At 35.2% G+C, this 16,847-nt stretch overlaps 1 protein-coding gene and 1 non-coding gene across 2 annotated transcripts in view; one reads left to right on the top strand and one right to left on the bottom strand.

The window, feature by feature from the left end:
- The first annotated feature begins 1,074 nt into the window (after positions 1 to 1,074).
- On the top strand, positions 1,075 to 1,217 carry LOC136332398 (small nucleolar RNA SNORA29). Its single transcript, XR_010730666.1, has one exon. It is a non-coding gene; the product is annotated as a small nucleolar RNA SNORA29 (small nucleolar RNA).
- A 1,847-nt stretch (positions 1,218 to 3,064) lies between these two features.
- ZNHIT6 (zinc finger HIT-type containing 6) overlaps positions 3,065 to 16,847 on the bottom strand; it is a 94,550-nt gene continuing 80,767 nt past the window's right edge. Inside the window, exons 9-10 of the mRNA XM_066268759.1 lie at positions 9,052 to 9,176; positions 3,065 to 4,061 (exon numbers count right to left, since the gene is read on the bottom strand). Of these exons, the coding sequence (XP_066124856.1) occupies positions 4,021 to 4,061; positions 9,052 to 9,176 (166 nt within the window). The 3' untranslated portion in view covers positions 3,065 to 4,020. The remainder of the gene's footprint in view (positions 4,062 to 9,051; positions 9,177 to 16,847) is intronic.

Below are 16,847 nucleotides of genomic sequence, written 5' to 3'. Positions count from 1 at the left end.
TAAGTACAGATCCCCAAAGGTTTATTTAAGGGCCAACTTTTACTGTTGTTGTCTTTATTTTTTCAAGCATTTCCCCTCAGTACAATTCTAATTTCAAAATGAATATTTCTCTAAAATGATTATTTCTCTAATGTTGATGCAATTGGAAGTTCCCAAATCCATGATGGAAATGGACCGGTGCTATGTGCATCTATCTGATCAAACCAGTAGCAACACAAAATCAAAGGCAAATGTAAAGCATTTCTTAAAAGCCCGTAAAGGCAAAGCAGTAATGGCATCAAAGGAATTAAAATTTCTAGTTAAAGCCACTGAGGGATTGTTTGTGTTAATTTTGAAAAGTTACTACATATCAGAAACTTCTTGCTACTCGAAATTCAAATAGCATGCAGTGGACACCTGTGACTTTTGTATTCTCAGTCACTACCTTTCCTCCCGTTCCCTACACGGTTCCTTTTTCTGATAATTTCCCTTTTTTCTCGAAGAACTTCTCTCCTGATCAGCACAGGGATAAAATGTCATCTAATTTGGGAAAAATCAAAGTTCTTATCAAATTTCATATCACCTGCTACCATGCTTTGGTTATGATGACATAAGCAGAAACTGTCAACAGTTGCCATCTACCATCCTTACCTCACTGTCTCTCACCCCCAACAGAACAGCCCCAAAGAGAGAGTCTGCTGAGACAAGAAAACCAATCCAAGAAGAAAAAAATTAGAGGCAAATATGGCAGACGGAAAGATAGCTTCTTTGGGTGTTTGAACCCAGTCATGTGTGGACTTCCCTGTACATGACCCAATCAATTGCACTTTAGGCTGACACCAGTATGAACTGAGTTTGTTACTTGCAACTGAGGGCCAACTGATTAATAATCAAAAGTGCACAATATCTTCCTGAAAATAATACTTTTTTTTTCTTCTTTGAGGAGGGGAGACAGTGACAGACTCCTGCATGTGCCTGACTGGGGTCCCCCTAGCAACCACCATATGTGGTTGATGCTCAAAATCAACTGAGCTATTTTTAGTGCCTAAGCTGATGCGCTCAGACCAACCTAGCTATCCTCAGTGCCCAGAGTTGACACTTAATTTAATGACTATTTTCTCCTAATAGTAGATTTTAGTGGCTATGCTAATGGGATAGGTTAAAACTGCCATGATCTGAAGAGAGAGGATTTATTTGTTTCTGTCTTCTTCCTATATGAAATGGCTGAACAGAAAAATAATTAATGACAAATATGAAATCAAGTACAACATATTTGTATACGTCAGCCAAATTATACAAAATATATAAAGAAAAAGTTTTGGCATTATAGTTAACATGTTTAATGTTTTACTCTACATTGTGAAATCTGAATCCCACTACTTGTTAAAGGGAAACAAATTGGCTCAACTACACTTTGGATTCTTAAATATCTTTATATTTAAATTATATAGTTAAATTTAAATTATATTTAAGTTATACTTAAATTATAGAGTTAAATGATAGTAATTCTCTTTAATTTATATTTATAATATGAACAGGTGCAAGCTTTGTTTACTATAATTTATGGCTATTAATCCCATATGTGATAATTAGCAATTATGAAAAGCTTATCTTCACTTTGAAATCATTGTTTAAAAAATAAAGAAGGCCAGGTGGAGCTTTTATCCTTTTAAAATATGAGTCATGAACAATGCATGATGTTGCACTTACCATAGGTCAGGGAATTTGTTTATGCATCAGAATTTGTTAAGCATCCAAAATAGATAGGGTCGTCAAAAAAAGAAATTGGGTCTCAATACTATAAACTTCTAGGTCTCTCAATAAATTATTCCAATTTCATCCCCTCCAAGCAGTTAACATGGTTATTCACTAAAACATATGTTTATTGTAAATCCTGTGGGAATAAAGGTACACATTACTCAAATGAGCTGATAGTTATACTTAAAGGAACTGTGCTAAATTCATTCTTAAGGAATAGTCTATAATTGAAAAGTCTCATAGAATTCTAGACAATAGAGATGGCAAAGGTGCATTATTAAATCAGGCAGATTTTTCCCTTTCCTTTTCCTTCTGGGCAGGGGCAAAACATAGGATAAGTTCTTTGGGTTTTGTCCAGTATTCAGTTTAAATTCTAGAAGGGATGGAACTCAACCCTTTTCTTGGAAATGAGACTACATCATAACAGATTTCACTGTCAGGAAATTCCTCTCCATCCTGATGTTCAGATCACATGTTCATGTGTACTTTATCCCACTTTTCCCAATAACAATTCTCTTCATCTACTCACACTTTTGATTAAATTCATCTTATTTCTTGTCTGTTTCAAGAAGACAAATTTCCCTTTTAGATTAATCTCTTGAAATCCCATTTAGTTGTCTCCCCAGTAATATTGTAGAATGACATAATTCTACACAAATTTTTACTGTGTGAGAGAGAAGATTTCTGATGTTGCTTTAGGAAGTGTATATATATTTCAAATTGCATGGCCTTATTTCCTATTAAACCCATTTCCACCATTACTTTTATACCAAGGGGCTCTGTGGCATTACTGTCTTTGGATTCTCTTCCAATTTCTACCCCAAGTTATATATATTTGTGTTCCACAAGTTTCTTCTAGGCTTGTCTTCTCATTTTTTTTCCATATTTCTAATCTTTACAAGTCTCTTCAATTATTTATTTATTTTTTACAGAGACAGAGAGTAAGTCAGAGAGAGGGATAGACAGGGACAGACAGGAACAGAGAGAGATGAGAAGCATCAATCATTAGTTTTTCATTGCGCGTTGCAGCACCTTAGTTGTTCATTGATTGCTTTCTCATATGTGCCTTGACCGTGGGCTTTCAGCAGACCAAGTAACCCCTTGCTAGAGCAAGTGACCTTGGGTTCAAGCTGGTGGGCTTTTCCTCAAACCAGATGAGCCTGCACTCAAGCTGGTGAGCTTGGGGCCTCGAACCCGGGTCCTCTGCTCTGCATCCCAGTCCGACGCTCTATCCACTGTGCCCCCGCCTGGTCAGGCAAGTCTCTTTAATTAATGCCTCTAGTTTCCTTTTGGTCTAAAACTTATTCCAATTATAAACTAAAATGCATTTCATTAATGTCCGGTTTTATTGTTGTTTTCTTAACTATTAAGTACACAGATGCAACACAGATGTAATAATCTTTTACTCTTTTCTAGTCATGCATGTTACAACTTCATAACTGTATAAATTCCAATAAAATTAGAAAAATTTAATTTCAATATGTGAGATCATAATGTATACAGAGCTGCCATAAGGTATAAATTAAACCAGGTATATCTTAAATACACATATACATTACAACAACACTAAAGAGTTCCAAGTGTTTTTCTCTAGTGATCGCTAGATGTTTCAAAACATAGCATAAAACCAGGCATCACAACATCCCTGTGTGGCAATGACAATTAGAGTAGAAATGGCATAAAAGACACAGAATTCATAAGACACAGCTCAGTGTGTGAACAAGTGTGGCCAAATTTGTGAGCAGTGATGGTTCAAAGAATGTGGAGCCACTGATTTTCTGAACTGAATATAAGAAATAGTAGCCATTTGTATTTATTCAGCCTTTATACAAGACATCATACTGGGTGCTACCCAAGTATAAAAGACCCATTCAGTCATCTCAAAAGGGTTAGTTACATATAAATTCCAAAGCCAAGAATGGGCAACGGATGGCTAGCTAGTGTACTGCGTGGCCTTTGACAACTTTGTGGCTAACACAGGTTTGGTCTTGCATCCACACAGAAAAGTTTTCAGCCTACACAATGCAGTATACTAAAAGTCAGGATCTAATTATAAGAAGCACTATGCCAATCAGGTGCAAAAGAGGAGTTCTTAATAGGAATAAAGGACCTTGTAAGTCAATTCAAGAGGCTAGAAAATACAACTTAAAAAAATTTTTTTAGGTTAATTACTTTTCAGAAAAACAAAAAATTGCATCCACCCACTAACAATACCACAATCACCTAACAGCTAGTCAATGCACGGTCCTCTGCAATCTGGGAATTTCCTTCCTCCAGAAGTGCTCAATTTTCATTGCCAATGTTCTTGGTAGATTCACTTTTCACTGAAAAAAAATAAACATACAGTCAAGTGTTTGTACTGTTTCTATTTAGCCTGTTGTTTCCCCTCGTCTCTCCTCCCTTCTGATGCATACCAACAGCACTGCTCACAGGCACAGACAAACCATATCATGTCCCAGGCAGCCGGGATATATGATTCTGGCCACTATAGATAAAAGATGTCTGAAAGCGGCAATTACATTTTGTGAAGTAACATCCTTCCTGACTTTGTGGAAGACTTGGGAATGGTCACTTCAGTGTGGCTATGATCCCATACTTGTGCACCACTGAACAGATCACTATTATCACATAGGCTAGCCAAGAATGGTTGGGATAAATTTTTCTGTAATTTTTTTTAACTTAAAATTGAGGGTCAGTATAGATTGAGTGAATGTGGCTGACAGAAGACTAGCTAATCGCCATCTCCTTCCTTGCACGGAAAGCAGGCGCAGAGCAGAAGTGGAGTTCCTTTCAAGGGTCTGCCTTGACTAGAGCAAGCAAGTCTATGATTGCTCACTACAGTGAGAGGACCCTGGGGACAGACTCTAGACCTTTCCTCCTTATGTCTATCCCCCAGTGTAGTGTGCCTGCTGAGTCAATATAAATGCAAGTCACTATATCTTTTAGTTTTTTTGTTTTTAATTTGAAAAAATGGGAACCAGAATGTTCTATTTATTTCATTGTATGGTGAAGCTAAAAAGAGATAATGCATAAAAACACTATGAAAATTAAGGTTAAAATACAAATTATTTTGCTTGAAGCTTATACTCATTTATCTCCATTGTATACATAAGAAAAATGAAGCTCAGAGTAAATGTTCAAGGGCCCACCCAAAGCTAGTAAGAGTTGGTGCTAGAAAAAAAAATCTGGATCTTGCCTTATATTCCAATTGCCAAGTTCTTTGGAGTTTGCTGATAGTACCTAGATTTTAGATTGTACTAGCAACCAAACTGGTGTTTATTGAGTTCTTTTTATGAGTAAGGCCTTAAAATAGCTTCCATCCAAGATATGTCTCAATCCTTGTGGAATTTTATAAATTTTAGTGGAGTCCTTCAAGTGTCTCCATGATATTACAAATTAGTTGTTTTCTCTTCTGGCTCTTTCTGCACTTAATGCAAACTCTATTATAGTGCCTACTGTATTATAAAGCTTACATCTGTGTTCCTGTGCCTGAGATCCATCCCTTATCTTACCCCTTTACCTCACACACATACTCGAAGAGAAAAAAGGAGAGGTAAGGAGGGATAAGAGAGAGAGGGAAGGAGGGAGAACGAATGAAAGGATTCAGCCAAGAAGAGACTGATGTATGAATAGCTGCTATGTCAGGTATTTTCACTAACTCAAGTAATCAATTCTGGATTGGATTCCTTCTCAAAGGCAGAGGCATTTTCTAATTTCGAGTTATCTTGAACAACAGAGAAATATATTCTGCTGGTATTTTTAAATTAAGAGGGCTTTGTACTATCTGGCATTACAGTTTGCAGAAAACTTTTCCCTCTCTTTGAATACTGAAGCTGCCTAGTTTTCTTCTTTTAATAGAGCTCCATTCTTTTTTCCTTAGACTGAAATGCAGCATGCTTTCATCGAGTCACCTGATCTACTAGTTAGTTTTGGCAAACAAGGATCCGTGAAGCAAGTAACACTATTCTGACCACAAGATGGGTGGTTAGCACTCTACATCTCCCATCTAGTGGGCTACAGTAACTGCTTAACTTTTTAGTCAACTTTTTTTCATTCCTTAAAAAGCAAAAAGCTAACAAACTTGTCTATTGCCCATCAATATAGGCAGATTTTTGAAAAAGTAAATTATGGCAATCTACAATCATAACAAAGATTATAACAACTATCAACTGTGAAATCTACTCAATCCCAGCCCAGAAACACATTTTCCCAAATCTAGAAGAGAGATATCTTGTGCTATGAACTCAAGATTAAAATCCAACTTCTGGGTTCTGAAGAAAGAATGTCAAGGCTTTCCAAAGAAAATGCCCTGTTCTTTTTTTCTTTTTTTTACAGAGACGGAGAGAGTCAGAGAAAGGGATAGATAGGGACAGACAGACCAGAATGGAGAGAGATGATAAGCATCAATCATCAGTTTTTTGTTGCGACACCTTAGTTGTTCATTGATTGCTTTCTCATATGTGCCTTGACCGCGGGCCTTCAGCAGACCGAATAACCCCTTGCTTGAGCCAGAGACCTTGGGTCCAAGCTGGTGAGCTTTTGCTCAAACCAGATGAGCCCGTGCTTAAGCTGGCGAACTTGGGGTCTCGAACCTGGGTCTTCCACATCCCAGTCCGATGCTCTATCCAGTGCACCACCACCTAGTCAGGCAAAAATGCCCTGTTCTTACAGAACCCTACTTCTGCATTAAGGGACCACCTGGCAAAATATCCAATGCTGTGAGAAGTACAAAAAAACAGACACCTTGAAGTGCTTGCACAAAGATATATATGTATAGGGAAGACCTGGCATCATCATTCTTCTTATTTATTGATTTTAGAGAGAGAGGAAAAGAGGGAGAAAGAGAGAAACAGCAATGTGTTGTTCCACTTACTTATGCATTCATTGGTTGATTTTTGTATGTGCCTTGACCGGGGACTGAACCTGCAACCTTGACGTATTGGGACGATGCTCTAACCAACTTAATTACCCCTCCAGGGACCTGGCATTTTTTTTTATAGTCTATGTATTTATGATGTGACAACACTGGTGTGGTTCTTCAAATCCTGTCAGATTGTCTTTAGTTCTTTGCTACAGCAGCTCTAAATGATCCTCTAGTCTAGACTGAAAGCACGAGCCACTTGTGCTTCCTGTAAATAAGTCACATATCATATACCCAGCAAAAAATAGCAAATGTTACTGAAGAAGGTTCCAAGTACACTACAAAAGTAGCCTTTTCTTTTTGCTTCATTACAGGAAGCCTTACTTCAGTGTGCATTCCTAAACAAGGTGAAAGAGGAGCTGTGTGTGCTATGTTTATTTACACAGACAGTGTTTGCACTGGCTAGTAATCCACATTACTAAACAACTTTCCCTGAAACCAACATTTATAGAGAGCTATGTGAATTATATTAAGGAAAAAGTAACCTTTTAAAAAAGCGAAACTGGTTATTTAAAATTAAAATTTCTAATTTAATTTGAGAAATAAAATTGAATAGTCTTAAACTTTGAAAAATACAGTCAAGAATTAACCTCAAGATTTAGAGATCTATAACTGATTATTAGAAACTTAACATTTCCTAATTAAAAATCTAGTTTCCAACAATGGCACTGACAAAATGTTGGCCACATGGAAAAAACATTTTCTCCTATTAACTTTGCCAAGGAAAAAAGCTACTATACACAGGTACAGAGAACACCTTACAACAAAGGTTAATGCCTGTTACAGTCTATAATGCTGGTATAACAATAAAACCCAAACTAGGTATTTCAAGTAATATTATCTTTAAAAATAGAGTTCAATCCAATCCAAGGATTTTATGGTACTGTGGAGTTTGTTACAATGAAACTTGGTCTGTACCTATAATTCTTTTTTATTTAATTCTTTTTTATTTATTCATATTTCTAAGAGAGGAGAGATAGAGGAAGAGACAGAGAGAGAGAGAGAGAGAGAGAGAGAGAGAGAGAGAAGAGGGGGAGGAGCAGGAAGCATCAACTCCCATATGTGCCTTGACCAGGCAAGTCCAAGGTTTTAAACCCGTGACCTCAGCATTCCAAGTCGACGATCCACCCACTGTGCCACCACAGGTCAGGCTGCACCTGTAATTCTTAGCTGAAAGTGGTATCTAATGGTTTTGAGTTAAGGTAAGTAGCTTCTCTCCTTTTTAAAAAGTAATTTTTGGATTTTATTCATCCTCTAGAATCTGCATTCAGAAACACAATTAGCTTACTTTCATCAATACTTGCAAATATGGATAAGTCATTTTATAACTAAACTTTTACATACACCACTTTCAGCTCTATCCAGCATTTCATCACAACTCCACTGCTCACCAAAGAGGGAAAAGTGTATACTTCTAAAGAATCACGAAAATGCCAAGGAATATAGGCAAGAAAACAAACTCAAAGACTTAAAACAGTGGGTTTAGAAATAAAAGGCGATAAAGGGTTAAGGCAATGGCACTTGATCCTTATGGCACATCATTTTAAATACAGTTAAAATTTGAAATGTAATTTTCCTTACAACATTTCTATTTCTATATGGTAGGACAGTAGGAATGTTTTTGCAATCTCTCATTTTAGGTATCTCTTTAAAAAAAAAGACTTTTTAACTAGGGATTACATTTATCTGATCATGACAGACAGTTACTTAAAGACTACTAGCTTAAAAGAAGAAAAAAATGTAAATGTCCTGGTTGGATAGCTCAGTTGTTTAGAGCATCGTCCTAAAGCACAGAGGTTGCGCGTTCAATCCTCAGTAAGGGCACATACAGGAACAGATCAGTATCCCTGTCTCTCTCTCACTTCCTCTCTTGCTAAAAATCAATGGGGGAAAAAAAAGGCAACACAAAGAAGCCAATAAAGCAGAGAGTATCTTTTGATAGCCAGACATTTAAACTAATTCATTAATTTTATTTATTTATTTATTCATTCATTCATTTTAGAGAGGGGGGAGAAAGAGAAAGAGAGAGAGAGAGAGAGAGAGAGAGAAAGGGGGAGGAGCAGGAAGCATCAATTCCCATATGTGCTTTGACCAGGCAAGCCCAGGATTTTGAACCAGCAACTTCAGTGTTTCCAGGTTGACGCTTTGTCCACTGCGCCACCACAGGTCAGGCTCATTCATTTTAAATTGATACTATAAGCTCACATGCTCTCAAACCAGACAGAAAGAGCAGCTCCTTCATTTAGTCATTTACAGTATTAACTGTAGCTACAGAGTAAATTCAGTTAAGTGTGTAAATCTAGTGGGAAAAAAACACATAGAGAAACACAGCCCTAACTGCTTCAGTTTCACTAGAATTATTCTCAGCATTACAGAAACAAACTTATACTTACCTAGGTGAAGAACATTCATGCCTTTATTGGATTCTTTTAATACCACATGTAATGTTGGGTACTCAGTGATCACTTTGTTCCTCAAATTGTCAAGGAGACTTTTGTGAGGATCCAATTCATAATATCTTATAATAAAAAAGCAAAACAAGAAAGTACTCTTAACATTAAAAATACTCAAATAAAATATGGCAGAGTCCCTTATATTAAAGAATTTGTAAATGGTGATAATATTAATTCAGTAGTTATTTCTTTATAATAAAGTAAGTTAAATACTACTAAAAAAACAGGTAAAAGAGCCATTATTATGGAGGTTCTAAAGCTGTATCAAAAGCATATCAAACAAATTGAAATTAGGAAAGCTCTAGAATAAGTCATTCATTTTCATATCATAAGAAATAAAGACTAACTTTTATATAATATCTATATTTAATGTATCATAAAATTTTCTTGGATAAAACAATGACTACCTAAAAATTGAAATTCTTCAAATATACTTAATTTTAGCCTTAAAGAAAAACAAATATTGTCACATGCAGAATAATTTCTAGTAATATATATCAGTAAAATAACTAACTACAACATACTTTTGTAAATGTTCATTCTAAATATAGTTTCCAGAAATTTATATTGGTAAAGAATTAAATACGACCTTTTAAAAAAAATTTTAAAAACCAGGTTTGGATTTCTGAATGAAGCAAAAGCACAAAATATAAGAAATATGGAGTTTGTCAGTCATGGTATCATGTATGACACAGCTGTCAAATATGTTACAGGTAATTAGATGCTTATATTCCTTAAGGTATGAGATTCTCATGTCCTTAACTTTTTTAAAAAATTGGTTTGATTAAAGATGCATTCTGCTAAGATTCTCCCTTGCCTGCTCTCTTGAATAAGAGAGAAAGTGGTGGAATTTCAGCTAGCTTTCAGGGAGTCACAAATAGGAATGTGTTGACATGTGAGTATCATGTCATGTCAGAGGAAAAAGTAGAGAACATGTCCACAAATACACAGAAGTTCTCTACTTTTTCTTCTGTACCAATGATAGATGATATCCACGTGCACAACACACATCCCCAGGGACACCCAGCCTCATAGCTGTAACTCCATCCTTTCCCTCCTGCTCAAAAAAACATACTGGAATACAAATGCTCAAAAGTGAGGTTATCATTAGTCTACACTTGAATCTGCTATAATTTTAAGAGTAAATCCTTCCCAAACTTTGGTATTTCTTAATTAGTAACATATTATTTACCCCATAACGTGCAGCTGACTGAAACATATAGCACACTTACTAAGAACTGGTGTAGCGATTTCTTTGTGTTCTAAGTTTGTCCCATGTAATGGTTGTCAAATAAGGGAAAACAGAAGAACTTAACAAAATGCAAAGTCAAGCCCACTGTAAAAAACTGATTTCTTTTTAAAAAGTAGGTGACAAAGTGAGAGAACAAATGTTAAACCAAAAGTTTACTTATGTTTGCCTGACCACACACCTCAACCCTGGAATTAAATTCTTTATTTTAGAATCACAGAATATTTTTTATGTTGAAAAGAGACTTGAAATGCAAAATACCCAGTTTTCTTGAACCAGCCACTCTAGTACCCAAAGGCCACAGAAAGCATACATTCTCTTCCCCGTGTAATGTAATACAGATGTGCTTATAATACTTTTAAAAGTGGTTCCAGCATTCAAGGATTAAATGTTTCACATCTTTTAAGCATTATTTCTCTTTGAAATAAGCAGCATTAAAAAAAATCTAGCAGTTAATTATACAAAAAAAAAAAAAAAAAAAGATGAGACTGAATTAGTCACCAAAGTATAACATTAACTTATAAAATAAAATACAAAATGGATTTCACTAAATTTTTCTTAGGAGAAAAAAGACTTGAATTCTCAAATAGAAACTTTTCAAGTGGTATCCCTATGAAAACTCGCAGTAACTTATCTTCTGTGCAGTTTAACTGAATCATCAGGCTTCCATTAAGAGAAATTTGCCAAATAAAAAAATATTTTCTACTTATTTCAACTTTTGATAATTTTCAGTGTATACTTAATGTTTTGGGTATTTTCTTATTTTTTTTTTTTACAATATTAATATTTGTTAGGTTTCTGTAGATTTTCAAAGCTGAAGCAATTAAAAAATAGAAAAAAATTCTTCAAAAGCCACATGGTATCTAGAGCCTAATATTACTGCTAATACAGTATAACATATGTTCCTAGCCCAGAGACATTTAGAGATACTTAAAAATCACCATGTTTTAAGTTATATATTATTTCAATCTAAAACTAGAATGATTACACTTGCTAAGCTTTTTTTTTTTTTAATTTGGTCCCTATTTTATGTTCCAATCAGGCACTTGCACAAAATATAATATTTAGGATGCAAATTTTTATAAAAATTTATAATGAATAATTTAAAAAATATATTATTCAAGTGCAAGGGAAATCTGGTTTGTTGTATGGTTTTGATTAGAACCAATGGATTTTATTTAGTGTTTACTCTAAAATGTGGCCAACTTCTAATCACAGCAATATATAAATACATATATATTTTTATCAAGAGAGAGAGATAGAGAGAGAGAGAGAGAGAGGCTGGAAGGGAGAGAGGCTGGAAGGGAGAGAGGTGAGAAGATCAACTAGTAGTTGTGTCACTTTAGTTGTTCACTGATTATTTTTCATATGTGCCTTGATCAAGAGGCTTCAGCCAAGCCAGTGACCTCTTGCTCAAGCCAGTGACCTTGGGTTCAAGTCAGCGACCACGGAATCATGTTGACAACTTCATGCTTAAGCTGGCAACCCCGTACTCAAGCTTGATGAGCCCGCACTCAAGCTGGCGACTTCGGGATTTTGGACCTGGGACCTCAGTGTCCCAGGTCGAGACTCTACCCACTGTGCCACCACCCATCAGGCAATACTGCTATTGAGTGGGTCAGTAAGCTTCTAGGCCTTAGCTTTCTGGTCTATTAATAAAAGATGTCAGACGTTATTAGATAATCTTTTAGCTGAAATTCTGAGTTTCTTTGATTTTTCTACTACTGGTGACTATTCTTAGTCTACTACAGCGATTTTCAACTGGTATTACTCCAAGAATTTTTAAATCATACAATATCAGGGCCACTGACCCCTTTACCCTTAGATTGTCAAATAGAAAAATGACAACAGCCAACACAATAATAGCCACTCAGTGTGTATAAATCAAAATTTTACTATCTTTTGTCACACTGGCAAAATAATGCATTTTTTGGTGTGCCACAGAATTTTAGTAATTAGCTTTATGTGTGCCATAAGATAAAAAGGGTTGAAAATTGTTAACTTAAGGCAGGAACACTATTTTACATTTGTATTACCTAAAATAACAATACATTCTTATAGAAACTTAGGACAAAGTCATCAAACTTATTTAATAACAAAGAATAGCAATAGTTATATAAACACTGAAATACATATTTGCCATTCTATGCATTTTACATTTAAATGTATAGCCTTGCAACTTTAGGTAAGACCTTCAAACCATTATTTTGTATCACATTTACTTCCAAGAGGCTAAAAGTACTTTGAATGTTTGTTTCTATTATCTTGTACCATATTGTACAGTCCAGCGTGGCATTGCCTAAAACATTTAGGCTTCAGCTCTTTTGCAAGCCATTAAGTCACTGAATCCTAAGAGACAGTTATATCTTTTTGAAATTTTCAAAATCTCTGGTGTTCCCATTAGTAGAATAGCTCTACTACCATAAGACAAACTACTTAGGTTTGGAAGAGTTGAGATACCAACATTTGTCTTTTCTTTTACCCTTAGGGGACCCTCTCACACATTTCCTTTTGTAATTTCACTTGCTTTCCCTCACAGGCTTGCTCACTGACCCTGCTCCAGGCTGCTTCACAGGAGCATAGAAGGGCAGCATGGCTCAGTATGCTAAACAGGTGGTACAGTGATTGATATTATATGAACAGAAGTTGTCTCCATACTTAAGGGTATGCTTTTAATCTTGGCTCTGTTACTATTTTCAAAGAAACTGGTCATACTCCTGAACTTCTTTCTCTGCATTTTATTAGCAAGATAAAACAAAAACCAAAAAACAAAACTTCTCATAACTCAAAAGGACACAGAGAATAAAAAAAAAGTCACTAGCCACTTTATTTTCCATTTGATCACTGACATCCCTTAGAGATCATTTCCCCTTTGATCCCCTAAAAAACACTGAAACTAAATTTGAATATTCTCCAACTTTAACAATATAATAGTTCCTAGATTACAGATTTTTTTTCACCATAAAATAAGGTCACTGGATAAGGCAGATACCAAGATCCCTCCAGCTTTAAAATACAAGTTTTGATATGTGTTTGCCAGAGGTAGCTCTTAACCAATATTCTTAATAGTCATACTTATTTCTCAGTCAAGATTTCTAGGTTAAATGCAACTAACTGCCCTGGCCGGATAGCTCGGTTGATTAGAGTACCACCCCCAAGCACAGAGTTGGATGGTTCGATCCCATGTTAGGGCATATACAAGAACAGATATGGATGTTCCAGTCTCTCTCTCACTCTCTCCCATCCACTCTCTAAAATCAATAAAATAAACATTAAAAAAAAAGTGCAACTAACTGATTCCAAACGTATAAAGCTGAATCTTTGGATGTTTAAAAATATTAAACCTAATATAAATCAGTTCATGTTATCTGGAAACTAAAGGTTGTTAAAGTATGGCTCCACCCTGGCATTAGTGAATTCAGTACAGTTTCTGAATCAACTAGAAACTAAATGTTTTAGATTCATACTTATCAAATTCCTTTAAACTAACACAATCTTAAAAATACTAAATTTACTTTTAAGAGTAGAAAGAGAACAAACTGCTTTCAAAATCCAAACAAAAATGAAGAAGTCACATTGTTAATAAAGACTCAAAATAGGAGAAATAAAGATATATAATCAAACTATTTAGTATGTATATAAAATCAAACTAACTACAGAGGCAGACAGTTTTAACTCTTCTGTTCAGAAGAAAAAGGTATTATTTGAAATGTCTCCAAATAATACTGGGTGACAGTTTTTGCAACTCATACTGCCCCTCTCCTATCAGAAACAGATCTTGGCAAGATAAAGTTTTTTTTTATCTAATCTTTTAGTTTTCATATTCACAAAATACAGTAATTGTATTAGTGGTTTGCTGTAATTTACTTTGAGACTTTAATGCATCCATGTAGAAACAGACTATACATGCTTGACATGTGGCACTAGTCATGAGTTGGTTAGTGCAGATTGTATGCCTTTATTCAGAAAGCTCAACAGTTCAGAACTGCACTGGTAAAGGATCCTCATCTATCCATGATATGAAAGCTTTGGGATGCAGTAAAACAGCGACAAGCTGTGCATTTTAAAACATCCCTTATAGAGGGTTTTATAAGGTTCTTACTTGTTCTATTGATAGATACGACTTGTTCAGTCTTTTCTTATCCTAACTGGTAAGGTCAATTACTTTTAGATCCAGAAGGCCTGGCTTCCAGTCTAATCACTGCTCCTATGAGCTGTGACTCCTGAAGGGTACTCAATTTTCCTCATCAGTATAATGATGGAAAGGATAACTATTCATCAGTTAGCTTGTAAAGGTTCATTGTAATAGGTGAAAATGTTTCTAAAATGTAATTTGCCCAACTAGTATCAGTAATAATAGTCTAACTCTACAGGAATTTAGTACCTCTCACAGGGAAATGACATACTTATCAGGAATTATGTTCATGATTTATGATGAAACTAGTTAGTAGAAAAAGCCTGAACTCCGTAGATAAACAGACCTGAGTACAAACCCTAGCTTTGTAAGTGTAACATGGTTTCTTTGGGTAAGTCAACTTCTCAGAGCCTAAGATTCATATCTTGTAGATTTACAATACCTACTTCATGTGAAAATGCAGTAAACAGTGTCTGCAATTTGTTCATCAATTAATTCCCCAATTATGTATTCAGGTCTACCATGTATAGATAGTCTGTTAGGTAATGGTAGTTCGTAGAAATAAATCTCAGTTTATTGGTGGTGCCAGTCAAATAAACTACCACATTCTCGCTGGGACAAGATTCACCCTAGAAATCTAAAGCTAAGTAGATACTCAGTAAGCACTCTCTCTTGTTCCTTATCCACCGGCCACTGTTCTTTCAGGCTCACCGTGCCTTCCATACCTAGGCAGTTCATTTGCTAACCCTAGCTCTCCCTCACTTAATTGGTTCTTACAATTCCTCTTCCTCCACAGAGTTTCTCTTAATTAACATTGGGAATTTTAATTAGCCTAACCTTTGTTAACAAAATATGTCTCCTCTGGTGCTAAACCGAATGCAAAATTCTGATCAGTACAGACTCATATCTTCCAATCTTTATTGGGGAAGTGTCACTTTCAAAATATGATTAGGTCTTTCAAAGAAGCTTTTGCTTAAAGGTCATATAGTTCATGAGTTGACTACATAATAGAATTATGCTAACTTTAGAGTTAGCAAGAACTATGCTAGTCTTTACTGTCTTCCAGGTAGGGGTACTTAAACTCTGAGAAGTTAAGTATCTTACTCAGAATCACTCAAGGAGATGCAGAGTTGGGACTAGAAAGTAGACCGCTGAGTTCCTTTACTCAATTGTTTGCTTGTTTATTCTTTACTCAACACATATTTACTGAGATCTACCATGTATCTATCACACACTGCTCCAAGCCCTGGGAATATAATGGTGAAGTATCAGACATTCACTGAAGGTAAAAAGATGAAGGCTGGCTTTCTAGGAACAAAGTGTATACAAGGTGGGGCAAAAGTAGGTATTGAGTTGTAAATACACGAAACACTGTTTATTCTTGTACTATAATGTTCCATACAAACTGTAAACCTACTTCTGCCCCACCCGGTATACAAAATAAGAGTCAGGAATGTTTGGTGTCTAAAAGACTGAGTACAGCATGGATGTAGGAATACATACAGAATTCATATAGTTTTGGTATTTATAGCAAATTACAGTGAGAGGTCTGGTTGGAGAGAAGGTTAATGCTCTTTGGCTAAAAGGAAATATCTGAATCACCTAGAAATTTCAAGTAATCAAGTCATTATTCCATCTGAAGAGTATGTATAAGTTGCTTACAAATTATTATGTAAGATAAGCAGAGTGGACAAACTGAAGAACAGATCCAAAAGGATGTGATAGGCCAATTCTTAGCAGATTATAAGCCTATAATTTATTGATACTTACTGATGCTCTCAATTCAAATATGTACTATTCTGATTATTGGTTAAGGGAATTAATTATGTGAAATATAAAATGAGTTTTCTCTAGTAACTTGGAAAATATACCTTAACTCTCAACTTGATTTTAAATTCTCAACAGTCACTGAAAGTGATTTGCTATGTGCCAAGCACTGTGCTAAGGAGCTAATAGGAATTACCTCTAAGTACTCTTCACAACCATGCAGTATTATTTGTCTTGATCCCCACTTTCAGATAGAAAAAAAGGGTTAGTAACTTTTTAAGGTCTGTATCAAATTATTACATTATTTTGATTTTATAGAGAATCTGCTTTGATACAGGTTTTTGAAGAAAAGCAAAAAGGTTATTTCAAACATAGCATAATTTGGGTTAGGTTTGAGAAGCAGTGATTTAATAAACTTAGTACTTGGTAGACCAAAAGTTTACCAAGTCTAGCTTGAAACTTTAAAATAAGGCCTACTTCTCCATAGATTATATATTCTGGAAAAATAATATTACTATTTCTTACTGGAATGATATAATTTCACTCTGAAGGAATCCTAATAATAAAGTGTTAGTAAAAAAAAGG

This window comes from Saccopteryx bilineata, chromosome 3 (genome assembly GCF_036850765.1).
Source record: "Saccopteryx bilineata isolate mSacBil1 chromosome 3, mSacBil1_pri_phased_curated, whole genome shotgun sequence".
Taxonomy (NCBI): Eukaryota; Metazoa; Chordata; class Mammalia; order Chiroptera; family Emballonuridae; genus Saccopteryx; species Saccopteryx bilineata.
The sequence above is the reverse complement of the archived record's forward strand: the minus strand, read 5'-3'. Positions and strand labels throughout refer to the sequence as shown.